This window comes from Python bivittatus, unplaced genomic scaffold (genome assembly GCF_059951505.1).
Source record: "Python bivittatus isolate LINGU-HERP-01145 unplaced genomic scaffold, Pbiv_v1 ctg000020_np1212, whole genome shotgun sequence".
In the NCBI taxonomy this organism is placed as follows: domain Eukaryota; kingdom Metazoa; phylum Chordata; class Lepidosauria; order Squamata; family Pythonidae; genus Python; species Python bivittatus.
The window spans coordinates 124,859,861-124,879,568 of record NW_028277030.1 but is presented as its reverse complement, the minus strand read 5'-3'; the positions used below and the strand labels follow the sequence as shown (position 1 = coordinate 124,879,568).

General features: G+C 37.7%; 1 protein-coding gene across 16 annotated transcripts in view; it reads left to right on the top strand.

The window, feature by feature from the left end:
- Nucleotides 1–19,708, top strand: part of NRXN1 (neurexin 1) — a 986,667-nt gene that overhangs the window by 947,966 nt on the left and 18,993 nt on the right. For 10 of the 16 annotated variants that reach the window (XM_088149210.1, XM_088149226.1, XM_088149194.1 and 7 more), the window contains one exon: nt 18,957–19,044. In XM_088149210.1, coding sequence (XP_088005336.1) covers nt 18,957–19,044 — 88 coding nt within the window. The remainder of the gene's footprint in view (nt 1–18,956; nt 19,045–19,708) is intronic. The other 6 variants (XM_088149217.1, XM_088149185.1, XM_088149249.1 and 3 more) reach the window with 1 other exon arrangement.

The window sequence follows — 19,708 nt, the reverse complement described above, 5'->3', positions numbered from 1 at the left end:
TGCTCCTAAGATGTGACCCACTCAGGTAATACAGGATGTCATGACTTCTGCTAGGATTGCAAAATGTAACCAAGCCCAGAGAGCACAATGTAAAACCAATCTTGTTCTAACTCTGTTGGCAAGGATTTCTTGAAGGTATAAGAGCTTTTGTGAGGGTTTCTGCAATGAAAGCAGTGTCTGTTTGGGAAGTACCCAAAGTGACTTGGCTCAGGGAAGGCAGGGCAAGAATTGCATTCCATTATAGGTTCTTCTCCTTGTTCTGCCTTTTGATCCAACTTTCATCCGGATACTTCTAGAATGGATTGACAGTTGAAACCTAGCCAAAGATTATCAGGTATGCTGCCACGTACGTTAGTCATTATGTGGAAACTGTGCAGTAAATAACTGAGCTGTGGCCTAGAAAAACACGTGCATATAGTGGAAATATTTGGAGGAGTCTAACAGTATGATTCCCTTCCAAAGCAGCTGTCAAAACATGGAAGTAGGAGTGGAAGCTGTGGGTATATGTAACCACCTGGTCCAAAACTGTAATATGAATTGGCTGGGAGGGAGGCTATGGTAAATGCCAGGTGTAAACATAGTTTACCAGGAACATGGATTTCAGAAACTCAATTAAAATTGCTCAAAATTGTAAGAGTTGTTTTGAATATAGCAGGTGCATATGTTATTTCTGCATGGTATCACTAGACCTCATTACAATGATGCTTGGATTAATTTTTGGACCACCCTCCTCCTCCTCCCCCTCCTCCTCCTCCTCCGCCACCAACTTTCCTGTTAAAGAATTCTGGAGAACTGTTTTTTATGGCATTTGATGGCCCTAGGATGGTCTTGTTCAGCTGTAATTTTTGAATTTTATGTACAATACATATCACCTCTCATAAAAATATCCAAATACGAGTAATCCCCAGGTTAAGAACACACAGGTTACAGATGACCCTTAATTAAGAATGGAGCCTATTGTAGCAAAATGCAAGTTAAATGCACAGTGATTCAAGTTAAATACACAATGGTTCAAGTTAATTACACAATATTACTTATACAGTATTATACAATAATACTGTTCCAGCTTACATACAAATTCAACTTAAGGACAGACCTTGGGAACAGAACTCATTCTTAAACTGGGGACTACCTGTATTGCATTCTGATGTTAGAATTTCTAATTTGTATGTTATGCAGTTAATTCAACGTTGGTTACATGTACAAAATGGTTAAATCTGTTGAATCCACAGTTTATGATGAATATCAGCTTAGAGCTGGGCTTTCAAACAATTTAATGCTAAATCTGGTGAAAGCAGCTGTGTAATATAAAATATGGTTCTAGATGCAACAACCTAGAAATTAACATAAAGCTACCCTTGTTTTGTAGTCCAACTGTGTGTGAAATAAAAAATAACTCAATATTAAACCATTATCCAATTCTGCAGGTCTTATTGCTTTTTAAAGCAAATTACTATTTTAACTGGTGTCATGGAATAGCACAGAACAGGTTTAACTGCGAAACCAAGTGAAACTTTACTGAATGCTGATAGGTTGTTAGTAGGTTATTGTTTCAGCCACCAAAATGTTAACCATTTTTATTTAGCTTATTTAGCAATATTATTTTTCTTAGCTATATTTTTAAAAAATACACTGAAGTAAGCATACACAAAATCTCAGTTAAGCTCCTTTCATTGCACACAAGAATATGTACAACCCTGTAGGCTTAGTTACTCATATAGAAATGTTTAACTGATCACACAGGCTTTTGTCATACAGCTTGTTCAATAGACAGATGAGAAAGTTTGCATGATAAGAAGATCTGTAGCTTCACAGTTTTTATTTTTAAAAATGTATTTATCATATTTATATAGTTGCCCATCTCACACAAAGTGACTCTGTGATGCTTCAGTTCCTTTGGTAGATCCTAAAAACAGTCCTTCTCCTTCTTCTCCTCCTTCTCCTTCTCCTTCCCCTTCCCCTTCCCCCCCCCCTTTTTTTTCTTTTTACTCCAGGTATGTTAATGTTCATTTTCTACCATTTTGCTTTTCTTGTTTGCATATATTTTAATGAAAGCCTAAGCAACAATGTGACAGCAGACACCTCCTCAAAGTCTACCAGTTTGTCTCTTAGTAAAATTAGTTCTAAAAATAGAAATGTCTTATCTAAAAATGGGATGGTTTGATACCGTCAATATGCTGATGACACCCAATTGCACATCCCTACCTTTGGCGGTACTAGATATGGTATAGGGGCCCTCACTTAGTATCTGGGAACTGAAAGGGATTGGAGGGGACAAACATTGAATCCCAGCAAGATGGAAATGATGTTTGTCCAGAAACCACCCGGCTCATTATCATCTCAACCTTTGGCTCTAAATAAGTTGCATTCCCCCTGAAGGGCCAGGTTTGTGATCTGGCGGTTCTCCTCAATTCAGAGCTTCTGCTTCCATAGCAAATTGAGTGTATGGCCCAACTTCATCTGGTTGTGACTATTTGTGGAGCAGAGAGCCCTGGCAACAGTAACATATGCCGTCATCACTTCCAAATCAGAGAATTGTGACGAGCTGTGCTTGAAGCTGCTCTCAAAGGTGACTCAGGAACTTCACTTAGTGCACAATGCAGCAGCCTGCTTGCTAATGGGTGAGAGTCATTTTAGCAGGATTACACCAGTATTGCAGGTGCTACATTGGTTACCTGTATGTTTCCTTGTCCAATTCAAAGTGCTGGGTTTTTATTTATAAACCCCTACATGGCTTGGGTCCAGGATATCTTTGGGTCTATCCTCTCCAAGTACAGTCTACCTGTCCTACATGTACAACTCAGGAAGGGACACATTCCTACCCTCAGGAAGTTACAGTGTTGAGAACGAGGGAATAGGTCTTTTCCCTTATGCAGTAGCTTCCCACCCAGTATATGGATGGCCTTCTCTCTCCTAGCCTTTAGGGTGGCAATGAAGACTATATTTCCACCATGTTTTTGAGGTCTAATGTCTTTGCAGGCTTTTGTTTTGTTGTAGATTTTTAAGGGTTCTTTAAAGGTTTTTTAGTTAATTGTAATGGTACTATTTATTAACTGTATGTTAATAATGATTTATTATTGTTACCATGAGCCTTCTGATCTGGTGAGATATACATTATCTCAAACAACAAATAAGCCTACAGCATCAGCTTTATTTACAAAAATGCCTCAGGACCACCCAGATGTCCCACAGCATTCTTAGTAAATAGATATGATGAAGGTTACAACCCACTACTTTCCTTGCAATGTAGCCTCCTCCCCATCCAAAAGACAGATTAACTGGAGTGCTGGAGAGATCATTGCAGGGGGGAATTCAGCAATCCCTGATTCAAACCACCAGCAGTTTTTGTTTTGGCTCACTCTCCAAGCAATGTCCATAAAGCCTGTAATTTGCACACCTTTGGGTTACTGTGAAACTGTAAAAGGGAGGATAGATAAACTGTCTTTAGTGCAGTATATCTACTGAAAGAGGAAAGGGTTAAACATTAGTACATACTTAATCAGGAATATATGCAGTGAGTGCTTCATTTAATTGAAAGTGGTAAAAAGCCTGCCCTCGGCCATTTTACCATTTGTAAGTCATAATTGCATATTTGAGACTTTCTCTGCAGCTTTCAGATACCTAGAGTGACTGAGCAAATGCAAATGCTCAGTTCTCCTGTTTATATGTGAGTGCTTTAGCATTTTGACATGTTTCCAGGATTAAATGGATGCATGAGATAAGAGCCTTTGTGAGTACAAATTGATGCACGTGGCAGAGGTTTAATCATGAACATAACCTTATTAAAAATGAATTTAACTTAGAAAACTGAGCCACTTGTAATGCAGTCTTTACAAAACATTTGCTGAACTGTGGGGTGTCTTTATTGTGGTGTATGTTGTGTTTAGGGAACGTAGAAGTAATCATTTTACAATAAGTTGGTCCATAGAGATAGCTACCCTCCCAAAATAATATATCGCAACAAGGGCATTGATGTTTATGTAAATTGTACTATTAGAACAGTAATTATAAAAACATTTTCTTATTCAGGAATAACTGATCATGTTTTCAAGGTAGATAAGGTCACTAAGTTAGGGATCATTCTGTCTTAAAAAGAAAAAAGCCACGTGTCATTATTCTTCCAGTTTACTGTTTTTCATATTCTTAGTATGTTGTGGATACATTGACAGTGGTGGAATAGATTGTCTGCAGCCTAAGTTCAGAAGGAGAACAGAACCCTCTGCAATCTCTCTGAATAGGCAGTTGTGTAAGAATTAGCTGTACGGTGAAGTTTGTAGACCAATACAGAGCGAGGACTGAGAAACAGTAAGCAAAAGTAGACTTATCCCAGCACTTTCTCCACTTCCTTCTTCTTTCAGTCACAAATAGAAGCCAGACTTCAGTTAACTAAAGTACTACTGTCATTATATAGACATGGTTTCCAGCCATGGACAATATGCTCAATTACAGATTATCAGTTAATTAGAGTACTAGCTGCTCTGTACCTCTCCCATAGGGTGTTCTATACTACCAAATCTTTTCTTAAAAAAAAAGTATGAGAAACAGTTGGGGTACAGAGATATTAGAATGAAGTCAATGCTGAAAGGTGACATTTTACTTTATAGCATGCTAGGTCTCTCCCCATTTTTTTTTTTTTAATTATAAGCATGTAAAAATATTAAAAGGTACACCAGGCACGTATTGTGAAAAAGATGTCTGCAGGCACACTGACTTTCTGGGCACCACACTGGGGACTTCAGTTATAGTTTAATGATATTATATATAATAGATGCAGTGAACTCATGAAAGCTCCACTGAAATAAATGGAGAATATTCACTAGCTGTGCTTCTTAGCAAAAGACTATCAAAAGACAGTTCTGTCGTGGTTATGATGGATTAACTCTGATTAGTGTGGTAATCTCAAAAGTTGTTATTCCATTCCACATAGATGTACAGTGTTGGAGAGCACCAGTTTGTGTGTTAATCAGCCATTCTGCTCTACTCGTCTTCATATAATGAAGTAGGTTTTCAAAGGTTTAAAAGGCACTTTTGCATGAATAAATACACTGCATCGCATGCAATTGCTTCAAGTATTGCCATCAAAAAAAGGTTTGAAAGGCATAACAAAAAATAGTAACCTTTCAATTGTATGTACAAAGACACGCCATAAACAAATAGATGTTATGTGAAGCACAATTTATTACAGGTAACTGCAAAGTAAACTGTAGATAGCTGCAAAGCTGACGATGCTGAAAATCGTTTGCGGAAGTGGGGAGGTCAAATCAATAAGCAAATGCAGATGATGATTAGACTGTCTTTGTTCCTTGATGGATCTTCTTTCAGTTTACCCCACCCGTCATTTGTTGTTGGAACTAAATATTAGTGAGAAAAGGTAAGAAAGATTTATAAAGGGAAATGAGAATTTTGGGAGGATTGCATAAATCATGAAGCAAAAAGAACTGAAATCTTTTCTTGATACATTTTCTTCATACAAGAGAGAAAATATGAAATCATAATGCTGGCTTTTTATTTGGAGTTCATGTATCTGTGCCAAGAAATAAGAGACTTGATGATGTCTCTTCTAATTTGTTAGATAATTGAGCGTGATCATGATAAAAGCAGTTTCTGAGATCATTCTTCCAGTAGGAGACAGAATCGCATCACTGTGCCTACTAAATGCAGTCCAAATAAACAGGTAAATAGGGGGATCATGATCAACAGCAATGAAATCCACTGAGAGATCTATAAAACCCAACAAAATTATGTATCCCCCTCCATATACTGCTAAACATTAAGTCAGTCACCAGGGTTTCTAGTTTCAGCTGGACTTGAAATCAAATTGGGTGGATCTCAGCCATCAAGATCAACCAGCCATGCCTAGATTTGAGAAACTACCACACACTCCAATTCATTGACCAATTGAAGTATTGTCAAATACTTCATTAGAGGGCTCACTACCCCCTTCAGGATGTTTTTCCTTCTTTTATCTTTGGAAACATTTAGCATTTACTTTTCTGCATAAAAGACCCATCTTAGGTATATAGAAATGTCAAAAAATGCTTTGGGGCTTTTATCTCTGCAATGCCCTTATTTCATTTTAAAATAAATAGGGTAATCCATTTGCGCCCTGAACTAAAAAGCAGTCCCACTGAAAGAAATTTCAGCATAGAGATGGGATATTTTTCTAGTTCGCAGTTACCTGAAGCATTCAGTTATATAATCCTAATCCACGTACAAAACCAACAGACGTTGTGGAGTAAACGATAGTGACAGAACATGCTTGTATTCAGCTTCAGCCTTGGAGTTGTAGTGAGGATTATAGATATTTTTCCATGCAATTGCTATAGCAACACTGTTCTCAGGTTAGTAATTCTATCATAAAACAAAGTGTGTTCATTCGTATGTTGAAATTCAATTTAATAATATCCAGAAATGTGTGCATGGTCTGCATATGTGTATGTGCATGTCATGGAAAAGAGAGGAGAGACAGAGATTCATATTACTGTTTGTTCAAAGTGGATGAACTTTTCAGTTTTCTGCTAACCTGATTTGAATCATTCAATAATCAGGTATGGAAATTTGTTTGCCATGTGTCAGTTTCCAACCATGTTAATGGTCCACCTGATCAAATCATTACCTTTGTCCTGATCTGGGGGGAGGGGGAATTGTTTGGCTCATCTCTCAGCAAGCACTTTTCTCCAACTCTCATGCCAAATTCATGGTCAAGGGGAATATTGAAAACCATGGGTATCTCATGCAAGGACAAAATTTGGTTGATTCTCATATTAATATAAATTGATATAAATTAATTCATGCTTTCCAAACTAATACATGAACTGAAATGCAATTGAACATCAGTTTTGTTACTTCTCAAATTGTTGAGATGTATCTTAAAGTCCTTTTAAAAATGTGTATATCAGGGGAAATTGTGTATGAATGTTTATCTGCATCAAAATACATGTGAATACTTGTGTGCACTTAAGATCCATAATCTAACTGGAGAGCAAGACAATCCACATGGATGTGAAAAGGCAAAGTAATAGTAAGGGAAAGATGCAGACTGGGAGTAGGGTGACCTCTAGTCCAATGTCAACTTAATTACAAAGATCACAATGATCAAGAGCAACTTATCCTGTTGTGAGTTTAAAGTGAAGAAAATTCTGTGTAACAGGGCATGGCTCCCAAAACTCTTTTCGTGGCCCCTCAGAGCTTCTTCCAACTGCACTCATGAATATTTGTTTGTTTGTTTGTTTTCACTGTTTATATTCCTCTCCAACCCTTTCTTTTAAAAAACAATTATTTATTTAAACAGAAAAGTAAACAAATAGAAGAAGAAGAAAAGAAAATGAAACCAAAGCAATAGCAACCAGATTATATTAAAAAAAAAATCCCCTCTCACCCCTATGGGTGGCATGTGTCTTCCTCAATCTTGGGTCCTCTACCAGAGGCCTGGGAGTTTGAGGGTTCTGTGCAGTATCTTAGCTGTTCCTAGCACTGCACTCTTCTGCACAGAGAGCTCTGATATGTATATATAGGCTTCTAATATAATATTTTATATAACATTTTCAGTAAAGGACTATCATATTTCATTATAATTATCCATATATAATCTGTTCCTGTAAGCAACTTGTTCATAAATTGCAAGTAATACTAAGTTTTCAATCCACTGAGTAATTGGGGCTGTACATTTATTTGTGGAGTCCTTGGGGTTCTCTGACCTTGGTTGTTTTCTTGCAAACGTTTCGTTACCCAGCTAGGTAACATCTTCAGTTACTGAAGATGTTACCTAGCCGGGTGACAAAACATTTGCAAGAAAACAATCAAGCTCAAAGAACCCCAAGGACTCCACAGTTCAGCCCTGAGCTATATATATTCTCTTCTGTTGATACGTTTATTTCTCTTAACAATAAGGTCATGGAGAATCCATTTTTACACTCCAGCCATCATTTTCCATATCATAAGTATGTAGTTCAAAGGAATGTGGGCATCCAAAAATATTCTACCCCATTTCTGACAGATTGTAGGCAGGTAACAATAAATTAAAACTGTTCACTATAGGGGAAAAAAAAAGAACTCTAAATATGACTACATAAGCAAGGTGCCTAAGAACAACTAAGAGCCAGACTGCATTCAGATATAATCACTTTAACATGTTTGTGAAATATAAAGAGAACATAAAACCAACAAAAAACCCTGTAATATAAAGACTTTTGCCAACAATTAGAGGGCTGGAATTGGAAAATCCTTTCTCTACCACATAGGCATGATGCACCAGCTCCTACTTACTTTGTGTGATTCCCCACCCACCCAGAAAACCAATACTTCACTGGTATTTTTGTGTGGTATTTCCATTAAAACAATGTAATTAAAATATTTCTACATTGTTACTGTATATAAAACAACTCCCTTTGAGCATATATATGTGCATATATGTATTCAGAGTAGTAGAGCTACTTTGGTGTACAGGTTAAGGCATCAGGCTAGAAACTGGGAGACCATGAGTTCTAGTCCCACCTTCAGCACAAAGCCAGCTGGGTGACCTTGGGCCAGTCACTCTCTCTCAGCCCTAGGGAGGAGACAATGGCTAGCCACTTCCAAAACCTTGCCAAGAAAACTGCATCAACTCTTCAGGCAATCTCCAGGAGTTAACTGACTTGAAAACACACACATACACACACACACACAAAGAATACATAGTTGTGATAGAGTGGGTTCCCCACTACAACCTGCTAGAACAAGGGCCATAATGGACTTGGTTTGCCTGTGATTATAGGGAGAGGTAATTCTATTCAATCCATCCAAATCCAATGTCCTTTTTGTGTTATATGTGACTGAACCCTGAAATTAAACCTGGAAATTTATTTCATTTGGGAACACTGTTCTGTGCCTAAGAATCCAAAGGCACTAGAGCAAAACACTGATAAGGGGCGAGGAGATAGCTCATTTATTTCTTACGTGTTACTACATGTGAGAACAAAAAAAATAATGATGAAATTACACTCTTAAGCTTATTTTTTTCATTATACCGTCAATTAAGAAATCATATTTAACTGGTAAAGGAAAAATGGGTAACTGAGATCCAAACTGAACTTGGTGTAGAAATGCTCCTGGACAAAATAATACAAAAGTCAAATGGAACTGGATTTATTTAAGCAAAATTGTGACTTAGTTTTCCAGATTGGAAACACATTCCTTTTTCATCAGAAAATATTTTTTCTGGTGAAAAAGATGGAGTGGGGAGATGAAACGATGATATTAAAAATATCTTAAATGAAGAAGTACAAACATCGAGTAAAAAGTTTTCATAGCAGAAGCCATATTGTCCATTACCAGTTTTACCAAAGCAATAGGCCCTAATGAAGCTTGCACTTCTAATTGGAAGGCAATTAATTGCATGAATTCCTATCATCTATTAGTGTTAATGGGAATTGCACATATAGAAAGATTCAGTATCCAACCCTCCATACTTACAAATGTTTCTGTCTCAGTACATACAATAATATTACTATTGATCAATATGGATTAAAAAATTGTAACTCAGAGCCATCAAAATCAATAGAAACTGCTGTATTAACTTCAATAAGATATGTAGGCTATTCTTTTATAAAGTAGATGGCGGGAAGTACATATAGTAGATACAGTATAATTAAATTCTTCGAATTGTATATAACTTTTGTTTTTCTCATCCCTATCAGTTCAAGAATGCCAGCAGTTAAAAATGTGACAGTGAAGGAAGCTTTTATGGAACGTTGACATGGTTTGCCTAACCATATACAAGGCAAACATAGATATTCATGTTCAACATCTGTCGGGTTATTTTGGTGGTGCCTGCTTCTTTTGAATAAACCACCAAAATGAAATGATACCCCAAAATGAGTTTCTAGTTCTGTTTGCTTTGCTTTTAAAACCAGATGGATGTGGGAGGAAAGAAACATACTTTGTCTTGATGTGCTTTTTCTGTTTCTAAGGAAATGGCATTCTATCCAGAAATCCTTCCAAGTAGAACTGTTTCTCTGCTCATTTACATTATAGTGAATCAGACATGTCAGGAACTCTGTTTTGTTTTGCAGTCCAAACAGCTCTGGTTCTGCTTGCAGTCCCCATTTTAGTTTTCTTTAATTGTCTAAAATCTTGATAATTAAATCAAATCTCATTTTTGAGTTCTTGACCCATGTCATGTAATAATGTTGATTTAAATTTCAACTACACTGAAATTTTGCAACATTTGGCAATCCCTTTTTAAAATAATTTTTGGATGTCCACAGCTAGCTTTTAAGAGCATTGTGGGCCCCTATGGGTGCAATGTTTCTGATCAATGCAATGACAGAAAGAAACATGGTAGGCACTGGGTGGGTTTGCATGTGAAGGTAGCCCTTAGTTTTGCAGTATGAGATTCCACCACTCAAACCTATGTTTTCACCCTTCACCTTCTCCTTTTCTGGTACAACTGTGAGGAAGAACTCAAAGGCTTCATTTTAGCATTGCATCTTAGCAACATCTAATGGAAAAAAGCAATTCTGCTTTGAAATTAGATTGCTTTAACAAACCATAATGAAGCTTCACATCTTTATTCAATTTGGACACAATGGAGACTGCAATTAATCTAAAATGGACATCTGTTTTGTGGAACAAGGAGAGAGAACATAAGCCCAAGGCATACTACGCTTATTCTTCTATCACTAAACAAGATTCCTCAAACTGGTGCCTTCCAGATATGTTACACTATGCCACCCAGAATTCCTACTTCACATGGAAAATGGCTGAGTATCCTAGGAATGTTACTCCCAGTACATTGGGAATGCACCAGATTGAAGAACACATTAACCGCTCTAATGCGTACGTTCTAAATAATTCTGAGATTCAGGACCAAACCTGATGAAAAACGAATGAACGCTCAGATGTCTGAAGGTGGTTTCTAAAATTAATAAAACAAACTGCTTTGCACATTAATCAGCTAAATACAGGTTGCTTCTATTGCTCCTGGAGAAATAGTACAAAAGTGGATAGCCTATGGTCCCACACACAGTCCTCACATTTTTACCCCCACCCCACCCACAAAAAGCAGTCTGAGATCATGCCACCAAATTTTAAAGACAGAATGATGGGATGTCAGTAAAACAATATTTGGCTTAACATGGAAAATAAGGGTCTAAAATCCCCAACGCCTTGGTGCTTTGTGGGATTTTCTTTTGTTTTTTGTCACGAAAAGAGCCATGATCAGGGAAGAACAATAATATTCGTAATGTGGTATGAAAATGCTGTAGAAGCTATGAGAGGAGAAGCCAATGGCCATGTGAAAGAAGCTTCAGTGAGGCAGAAGACTTAATTGTCCAAACAAAAATGACCCCGTCTCCTCACAAAGATAATTATATAAGGAAAAAAAATATTTTTTTCAGGTGAATATAGTCATTCTGGGAGGAGGAGAATGCTAACAACCACAGTGGCTTTTAGGTAAAGAGTTCAGAAGAGAAAATCAGCAGATACTTTTTATTGGTTTGCTTCAAACAACTTGGTTTACATGAACAAATTGTTCACTTCAGCCACTTTTATTTTGTATTATATATTGTGTTGTTTACTGTTATGTGGTAGGTTTTTTTTTCTTTTTTTCTTTTTAATTATTGTTTGCTTTTTATGCTGAACGCTGCCCAGAGTTACATCGTTTGAGTTGGGCAGCCTTATAAATCTTAAAAATAAATAAACAAGTTAAATATTACAGTCACCATAACTACCAAAATCCCAAGGGTGAAGTTCACAGCAGGACATTTGGAAAGTTAAATAAAACAATCCCAATGAGATGATTGTATTTACCTGTGATTTGAATTTAGGGTCATGTAAAATATATTTAAGATTCCATTGCGGGGGAAGAAACACTGATAAAGTTGTGTTTATTTTTTTTGCAATGGCTCAAATGATCAGTGGCAGAAAAATGGTATGCAGAGCCGGGCTTCTGGGCAGGAGACTGTACAATTACAGCACTTGCAAAAGAAATATAGTAATTTATTGTAATAACAATATGATCTCAATTCCTCCTTGGAGATTAAATCATTTCTGTGCTTCTTTTGTTTTATGAATAAAAACTAAGACTTGATAAAAGAAACCAAGGGTCAAATTTCCAGGAGGATTCTGGAGTACATGTTGAAGGAAAAGTGAGGAAAGTCCTATGTATGTTGATCTGAGCTCAAATCACAGTGTCTACTTTGATGTGTATGTGTATTAGCGTGCATAAATTGCCTTTCTTTAATATTGTCAGTTGAGGTTGTATTTCAAAATATACCTTAAGTGGCAGGTGTACATTAATCATTTCTCAAAATGCTGGAAGGACAAAGGAACAAAATGGATAGACTAATATAAATGCACTGAAATATACTTGATTTTATACCAAAGTAGTTAAATATGGTTATGGCTTCTGTGATTTATTAAGAAAATAATTTGGTAGTGTGCCATGTGGCATGGTGGTTAAGGTGTTGGATTAGTAGATAGGAGACCCATAAAAACTCACTTGTGATCTTGGGTCAGTCACTGTCTCTGACCCCAACCTACTTCACAGGGTTGTTAAGGGTAAAAAATAGGAGGTGAGTGCATTGTGTATGCCACCTTGAGCACCTGACTGAAAGATGGAGTATAAATTTTAAAAATGTAAAAAAAAAAAAAAATGATAGCGGAAGCAGTTTGGAGGTCTAAGTCAACAGGTGTTGAGAAAATGATCTTTCCCCCGCTAGGGAGAGGAAACAAAGATATGGATGGTAGAAAATATTTTAGACTGGAGAGGCCTGGATAAATATTTCCTCTTTCTGGAAGTAGCAAATAGGCACCTTTGTAGGAATACCTACTTCTACTCTTCCTTAACCGTGCTTGGGAAATGTAATATTTTGCAGATTCCAAAATGAAAATATCCCACTTGCACTCCTCAGATTAATGTGTATCAGAACCAGACTACCCACTAGAATTGGTACATCTTCTAATGCTGCAGTGCTATTATTGGCAGTTTAAATGGACCAGAATAGCTTTATAAAAGTTAAATGAAAATACACATTTAAATATGGATTTAGAAAGCACATTTAATTAGTGCAAACTGGTAATTTCTTATCGCCTAGAGAAGTAGAGGATCATGTTTCACTAGTACGGATTTCACCCATTTCTCCAAGTGAAAAACTATCAGTAACATGAGATTAATGCTGTGTTTTTGTTTGGTTTTATTGTATATAAAAATGTTATAAGCAAAGGGAAAAGAAAGCTGAAGAATGGGATTGTTTAATATGACATATTTGAGCGATCTTTCTTTCTTTCTTTTTCTTTCTTTCTTTCTTTCTTTCTTTCTTTCTTTTTCTTTCTTTCTTTCTTTCTTTCTTTCTTTCTTTCTTTCTTTCTTTCTTTTTCTTTCTTTCTTTCTTTCTTTCTACTACAAGTCTCAACAGCCAGTCAGAGAGATCAGCTTCACACTCAGTAAATTAAATTTAAATTACACAGTCTTGGTGAGAAAATTGCTCAGTTAATCTAGCCTCCCGAAATGAAATTTTATTTTTTTTTCCACATGAACTCCATCCTAATTTTTCATACCCTGTTGTTTTCTGCTAGAAATCCCATCGTTTTATGTTCCTTTATTTTCTCTCTCTCTCTTCTCTTTTTTAAAAACCAGATATTAGTTTTCAGTAAATTTATCTTATGGCTCAGGAATGTAATGTGTTCAGAATGGAAGAAAAAGGTAACGGCTAAACAGCTGCTTTTATTTTATTGCAAGGAGGGGATTGGAAAACCACTAAACATAAAAGCATTTGAAATATCATCCATACATTTTGCCACTTTAAAATACAGCAGAAAGTTTAAACAATGCAGTGTTCATAAACATATTGAATAACAAATAAATATACAATAAATTGTGTTTATTCAAAAGGTTTAGCTAACAGGAGGACACAATCTGCTAAATAATAGTACTGCAAGAACTGCAGACTGTTTGGTTTATGGTTGCAGCATTGGACTAGGTATAAAATGACCAATAGTCACATCCTTAAATTGCCATTAATCTCCCTTAGTACTTTTGTTAATTTTGCAAGGGGGGAGCAAGACTGACCTCTATAGGAAGCTGTTTGAAGGACAAATGAAGTCTGAGAAGCAGCGCCTTTGAGTGTTTATGAACCCTTTACTTTATGGAAGGAGAGTACTGCCAACAGCTTCTCTTAGGACAAACAAATTAGATGGGTAGATTCCAATCCTGACAATATCTAAGCAGTACCTACTTGTAGTTCCACCTATCTCTCATGGTTTCTGCCCATCGCAGTAGATCTAGCAGAGTGGGCATGCTCTGGGTCCCCTCAGTGAAGCCGTGTCACCTGGTGAGTCCTAGAAAGAATGCCTCCTCTGACATGGCACCTGCCTCCACCCCAAGATTAAGATGGCTCTGACCCTTTTGGCCTTCCAGGAGGCCATGAAGACCTGGCTTTTCCCCCAGGCGCTGGGGCCAGAATGTTAGTAGAGCTCAGCATAAGTGTGTGAGATGTGTCGGTAAGGTGTTTTTACAATGGCTTCAACCTGGCTCTGTTAATTGATTTGTGTAGCAAGTTTTACTTTAGCTCACTGCCCAAAGTTCCATTGGTAGATGGGTGGCTATATACATTTGTTAAATAATTAAGTCAGTATGTCTATAAGTAAATAAGTGACAAATTGAAAAGGGTTTATAGATTAAAACCAGCACTTTGAATTGTACCTGAAAGACTATTGGGAGCCAATCAGGGTTTGTAATGTGCTCCTGGCAATGTATACCAGCTAATAATGCATTCTGCACCAATTACAGCTTCTGGCTGGTCTTCAGAGACAGTCTCATGTGAAGCACATTGCAGTTCAGTAGTACAAGTGAATCAATATAAAGGCATGAGTTACAGTTGTTCATTTTCTGAATACAAGATATAGTGTGGAACGGATATTTTAGAAACATAGGGTTGGAAGTCCATACCTCTGCCCAGGGCAGGAATCCTCAGACTATCCCAGCAAAGTTAGGCTATCCAATCTTTGTTTAAAAACCACCAGTGATGGAACACCCACAACTCCAGGAGGCAGGTGGCTGTTCCATTGCTCAAGAGCTCTCATGGTCAAGAGATTACTCCTTATTTTTTGAGTGTGCATCTCTCTCTGTAAAACTTCCATCCACTGGCTTTGTCCTACCCTCAGGTGGTACGAAGAATAAATTCACACTCTCTTCTGTGTGATAGCTGTTGAAGTATTGGAAGATTGCTAGCATGACTCCCCTTAGCCTTCTTTTCTTTAGGCTAAACGTATCCAGTTCTTTTAAATGTTCTTCATAGGATTTAGCCTCTGAGCCTTCCACCATTTTTCTGCTCTTCTCGTTCTAGTTCCTCAATATCCTTCTTGTATTGTGGCAACCAAAACTGGACACAATATTCCAGTACAGTCTAACCAGTGCAGCATAGAGCAGAACTATCACTTCCTGTGATCTCAACATTATATCTCTGCACACAAGATTGCATTGGCTCTTTTGGCAGTTGCAACACACATCCAGGACACCCATGTGTATGCCTCCTGCAAGGAAAGATTGGCTGTAAACAATTTAAAAACATTTATAACCAAACGTTTATTGTTCCAAAATGCTGTTCTATTGTGATATCTACATTAGACCAATGTGTTCTATATTAGACCACACAGGAAAACAGTTGAAAGAAAGTTGACACACCTGCCTCCTTTTTAACCTTCTAAAAGAAAAATAAATGTAACTGAGTTACAGAATAATACTAAGATAATTTTGACCATTCACCCAAGACATACTTTAATTTGTGCATGTATCACTATGATTCTGTCAATCTGTAGGTCATTCCACTACACAGAGCTGGAAAGGAAAGCGTTTTTCCATTGCCTTTTAAATCCTCTGTTAATGAAAACTCTCTGAGCAGCTGCCCTGCAAATTATGGATGTTTATCATGGTTACTACTAATAATTACCAGCATTCATTTTTGCCAAACAGATCTTTCATCCATCTTTCACCTTCCAATTAAAGAGGACAAAATTGAAGCCCTAGCAAATGCTACTCTGTGCTACATCTGCATCTCATGAAGCTGCATAGTGTTCCTTTTGTTTCTCCTTGGTGACTAGAGATGTAGAACAGGGATCAGATGCATCTGCAACTTCTTTTTATACCACACATGAAACATGTGATATAAAACAGGCTTGTATTTAATTAGATCATTTGTTCAGTTAGTCTTGGATTATCACTATCTTGTTGAATAGCAATTCTCAGTAGCCTTTTTATCTGCTGTCTGCTTCTAAGATCCTGCAGGTTATGAATGTAGGCAATGCAGAGCAAGTACTCAATTCCTACTCTCTTCTGTGGGCAACTCTCTCTGTCTCTCTCTCTCTGTCTCTCTCTCTCTCTCTCTCTGTCTCTCTCTCTATACACACACACACACACACACACACACACACTTCTATGAAAGGGAAAGTACAAGTTTGCAACTAGTTTAGAGAGCACCCATTCTAAAAAAAGTGTGTCATAGTCCTCCAGAAAGAAAAAAGCTGTTACAGTATTCCACCATTAATTTATTCTTCTCAGATTACCCATCTGAACACAAGTTGATGGAACACAGTGCTGGCACTTGCTGGTTGGAATGGGTTTCCCTGCTGGAAGAAAAACCTAGGCATGGGACAGGAACAGCATTGGTCATTCCAGGGGAGGACCTGCGTCAGAACATGAATCAGGGGGCACATATCAGAACCATCAACCGTTATATCTCTTTGGACTGCCTGTAAGGGTTGGGAGTCGGGTATTGCCTTAGAGTGAGTCTGTTCTTTTTTTAGTGGACAGTTCCTATCAATGTTTGTGGGAAAGGAGGGATTGGTTCAATGGGTGCATCTGTGTGAGGTGCCATAATGTTCACTCCCCCTGCCCTTTTCATTGTTTACATGAAGCTGCCAAGAAAGGTCATCCATTGGTTTAGAATGAGGTATCATTAATATTCTGATGATACCAAGTTGACGTCACCCAGTCAAGGCTGGGCTGGAGATGCCATGGAAGTTTTGACCCAGTGTCTGGAGGTTGTTGAGGTTTAGGTGAGACAAAACAAGCTAAAGTTGAACTTTAGCATGATGGATGTATTGTTTGTCCAGCAGAGTTCTTTATCAGCTACAATTTATCTTTGGATTATCCTCTAAAGTTTGCAACTTGGGGGTACTCTTTGACCCCTGGCTACTATTGCATGGACAGGTGGAGGCCATCGCCCTGGGGCCCTTTTTCCAGCTTGAGTGCCAGTTGTCCTACTTTGAGAGGGAGATTTTGGTGATGATAACTCGTGCCCAAATCTCTACTTGCTTAGACTACTGCAAAACACTATACATAGGGCTGTCTTTGAAGGCCACTTGGCAACTGAACTGATGCAAAATGTAATAGCCATTTGATGAGTAAGAGTACACATAACACCTGTTCTGTAGGTTCTGCATTGGCTTCTAGAAAGGTTCCAGATGTAATTCAAAGTGCAGCTTTTGACCCATAAAGCCATATATGGCTTGGCTCCCAGGTGCCTCCAGGACCACTTCCTCCAAGTGCAATCAACCCAGCCAATGCATCCCTCATATGAGAGGCTATTTATAGTCCTTAAGTTTTTGGAGATGGAGAGCAAGAGCCCAGAAAATGGAGGGCTTCTTCCAGAGGCCAGGTTGGTGCCAACCCTAATGGTATTCTGAAAGCTGGATAAGTCTGATTTGTTTCTGGAGTCTTATGATACTAACTGCAAGGAGTCTTCTGTGTTATTATGGTGGTATATAAAATAGATATGCCAGGGGGCTCATCTGAATCTACTATCAGACCTGCACCTACATCTGGAAGAGCTTTTAGGATAGTTATTGGGAATGAGTTAATAAGCATAGTGGGATTTTACTACTGAAAACAAGTCTGTGAACAATTAAGTTGTAATGCATCTATAACTGCATAGGCTGATAGTTTTCCCTTACTATTTTTGCGTCTCATTTTCCTCCCTGTCCTATCCTCCTTTGTTTCTCCCACAATGTAATTAGACAGTAAGCACTTAGGAACAGGATATTTTATACACCATTCAATAAAACCACCAGCACCAGCACCACTGAAATTATTACTGCTAGAGTTATATCCCGCCTTTATCTAGTACAACTCAAGGTGACATACATAATGTTCCCACCACCTATTTTTCCCACAATCACTTTGTAATATGGGTTGGATTGGGCTAGGAGACAGTGACTGACCCAATGTCACCCAGCCAGCTTTTATACATAAAGGAGGACTAGAACTCACCATCTCCGGGTTTCTAGTTCAGCACCTTAACCATTACACCAAACTGGCTCTCTTTTGCATGTTCTCATTATATATGGGGGTTTCTTTTCAAGTTCTGGGTTCTGACTCAGAGCCAAAAGTTACATTCAGAGAGAGCGACCCCAAAAAATCTGTTCTAGGTGTCAAAGTTCTTAGGTATATTTAAGGGGCATTTTGGACCCCTGTGTATTGTCTACGGAAAATAAAAGGAAAAAGAAAAAGAAACTGAAAAAGAATAATAAATTGGGAAGGCAGTCAATTCTATCACACTCACATCAGCAAATTCCTGGTCAGAGGTGAAGAGCAATTAGAATAATATCAGAGCAAGCCAGATAGACGTGTAAGTGAGATGTGATTAATATGCTTCCAGAGGGCTGTTGAGTGGAAAAAGGTTTCCAGCTGTAAAGAAAGGAAACAAAGTAAATTAAATGGTGCAGAGAAGAGAGAAACAAAGATAAGATGTTGTCACGGTCAGAGAGGTAGAGAACAACACTGAATGTCTCAGTGGACTTGTGACATAATCTTTTGTTAGCTCTCAAATAAAAAAGGATCTTACATCACCATTAAAAAAATCTTACAGAATGTTATGAGTTTCCTAAGATCTGTTATGATTGTGCCTGCAAAACCTTGACAGAGGTGTGGACCAAGCTGAAGCAGTTTGATTGATACAATGGGCTCTCTTATTTATTTGCAGACCACAGATGACATCTTGGTGGCCTCAGCTGAATGCCCCAGCGATGATGAGGACATTGATCCCTGTGAGACGAGCTCAGGTGGGTTAGGTTAGTCAACTTTTTTATTACTTCCTTTTTATTTTGATTCTTTGCATGCAGCAGTGATGAAAGAACACTATTTCAGCCTCCATTGACGATGAGGCAAAATTCATTCTCTTGGGTCCCAGATACGAATTGTCAACATAATTCTGTGTGTCCACATGTGTCTGTTATGTATGAGAGCGAAAGAAAGAGAGATAAAGACTCCTACTAAACGGGTTATTGTCCTCTGGCACCCTATAATCACAGGAAACTTAACAACTATATAGAAAAACCTAAATATGAGTGAGTGGCTATCAACATAGATTAGAACCTTGACAATAAATTCTAGGAGTACTCCTTTGAAAATAGTGATGGCTACTTAGGTTTCTTCTATTATTTTTATTAAAAGGTCTTCAGGAAAAACTAATGAATTTTATGACAGTGAGGTTATTTTAAGCAATGTGTTTATCAAGGGTTGTGTAGATGAAATATATAAAGAGCAGAGATTTTAGGGACTAGGAAAGGATTGAGCCCCTCTGAAAGGAAAAAATGCATCTTCCACTGACAAGACTTGCTAATTGCCTGGAACTGTAAATATTTCTGCTGAGCAGAAGGCATTTTGCCAGGGAAGACTTCATAGATGGGAAACAGTGAAAAAATATGAGATTTACAACTACACTATGAAATCTCA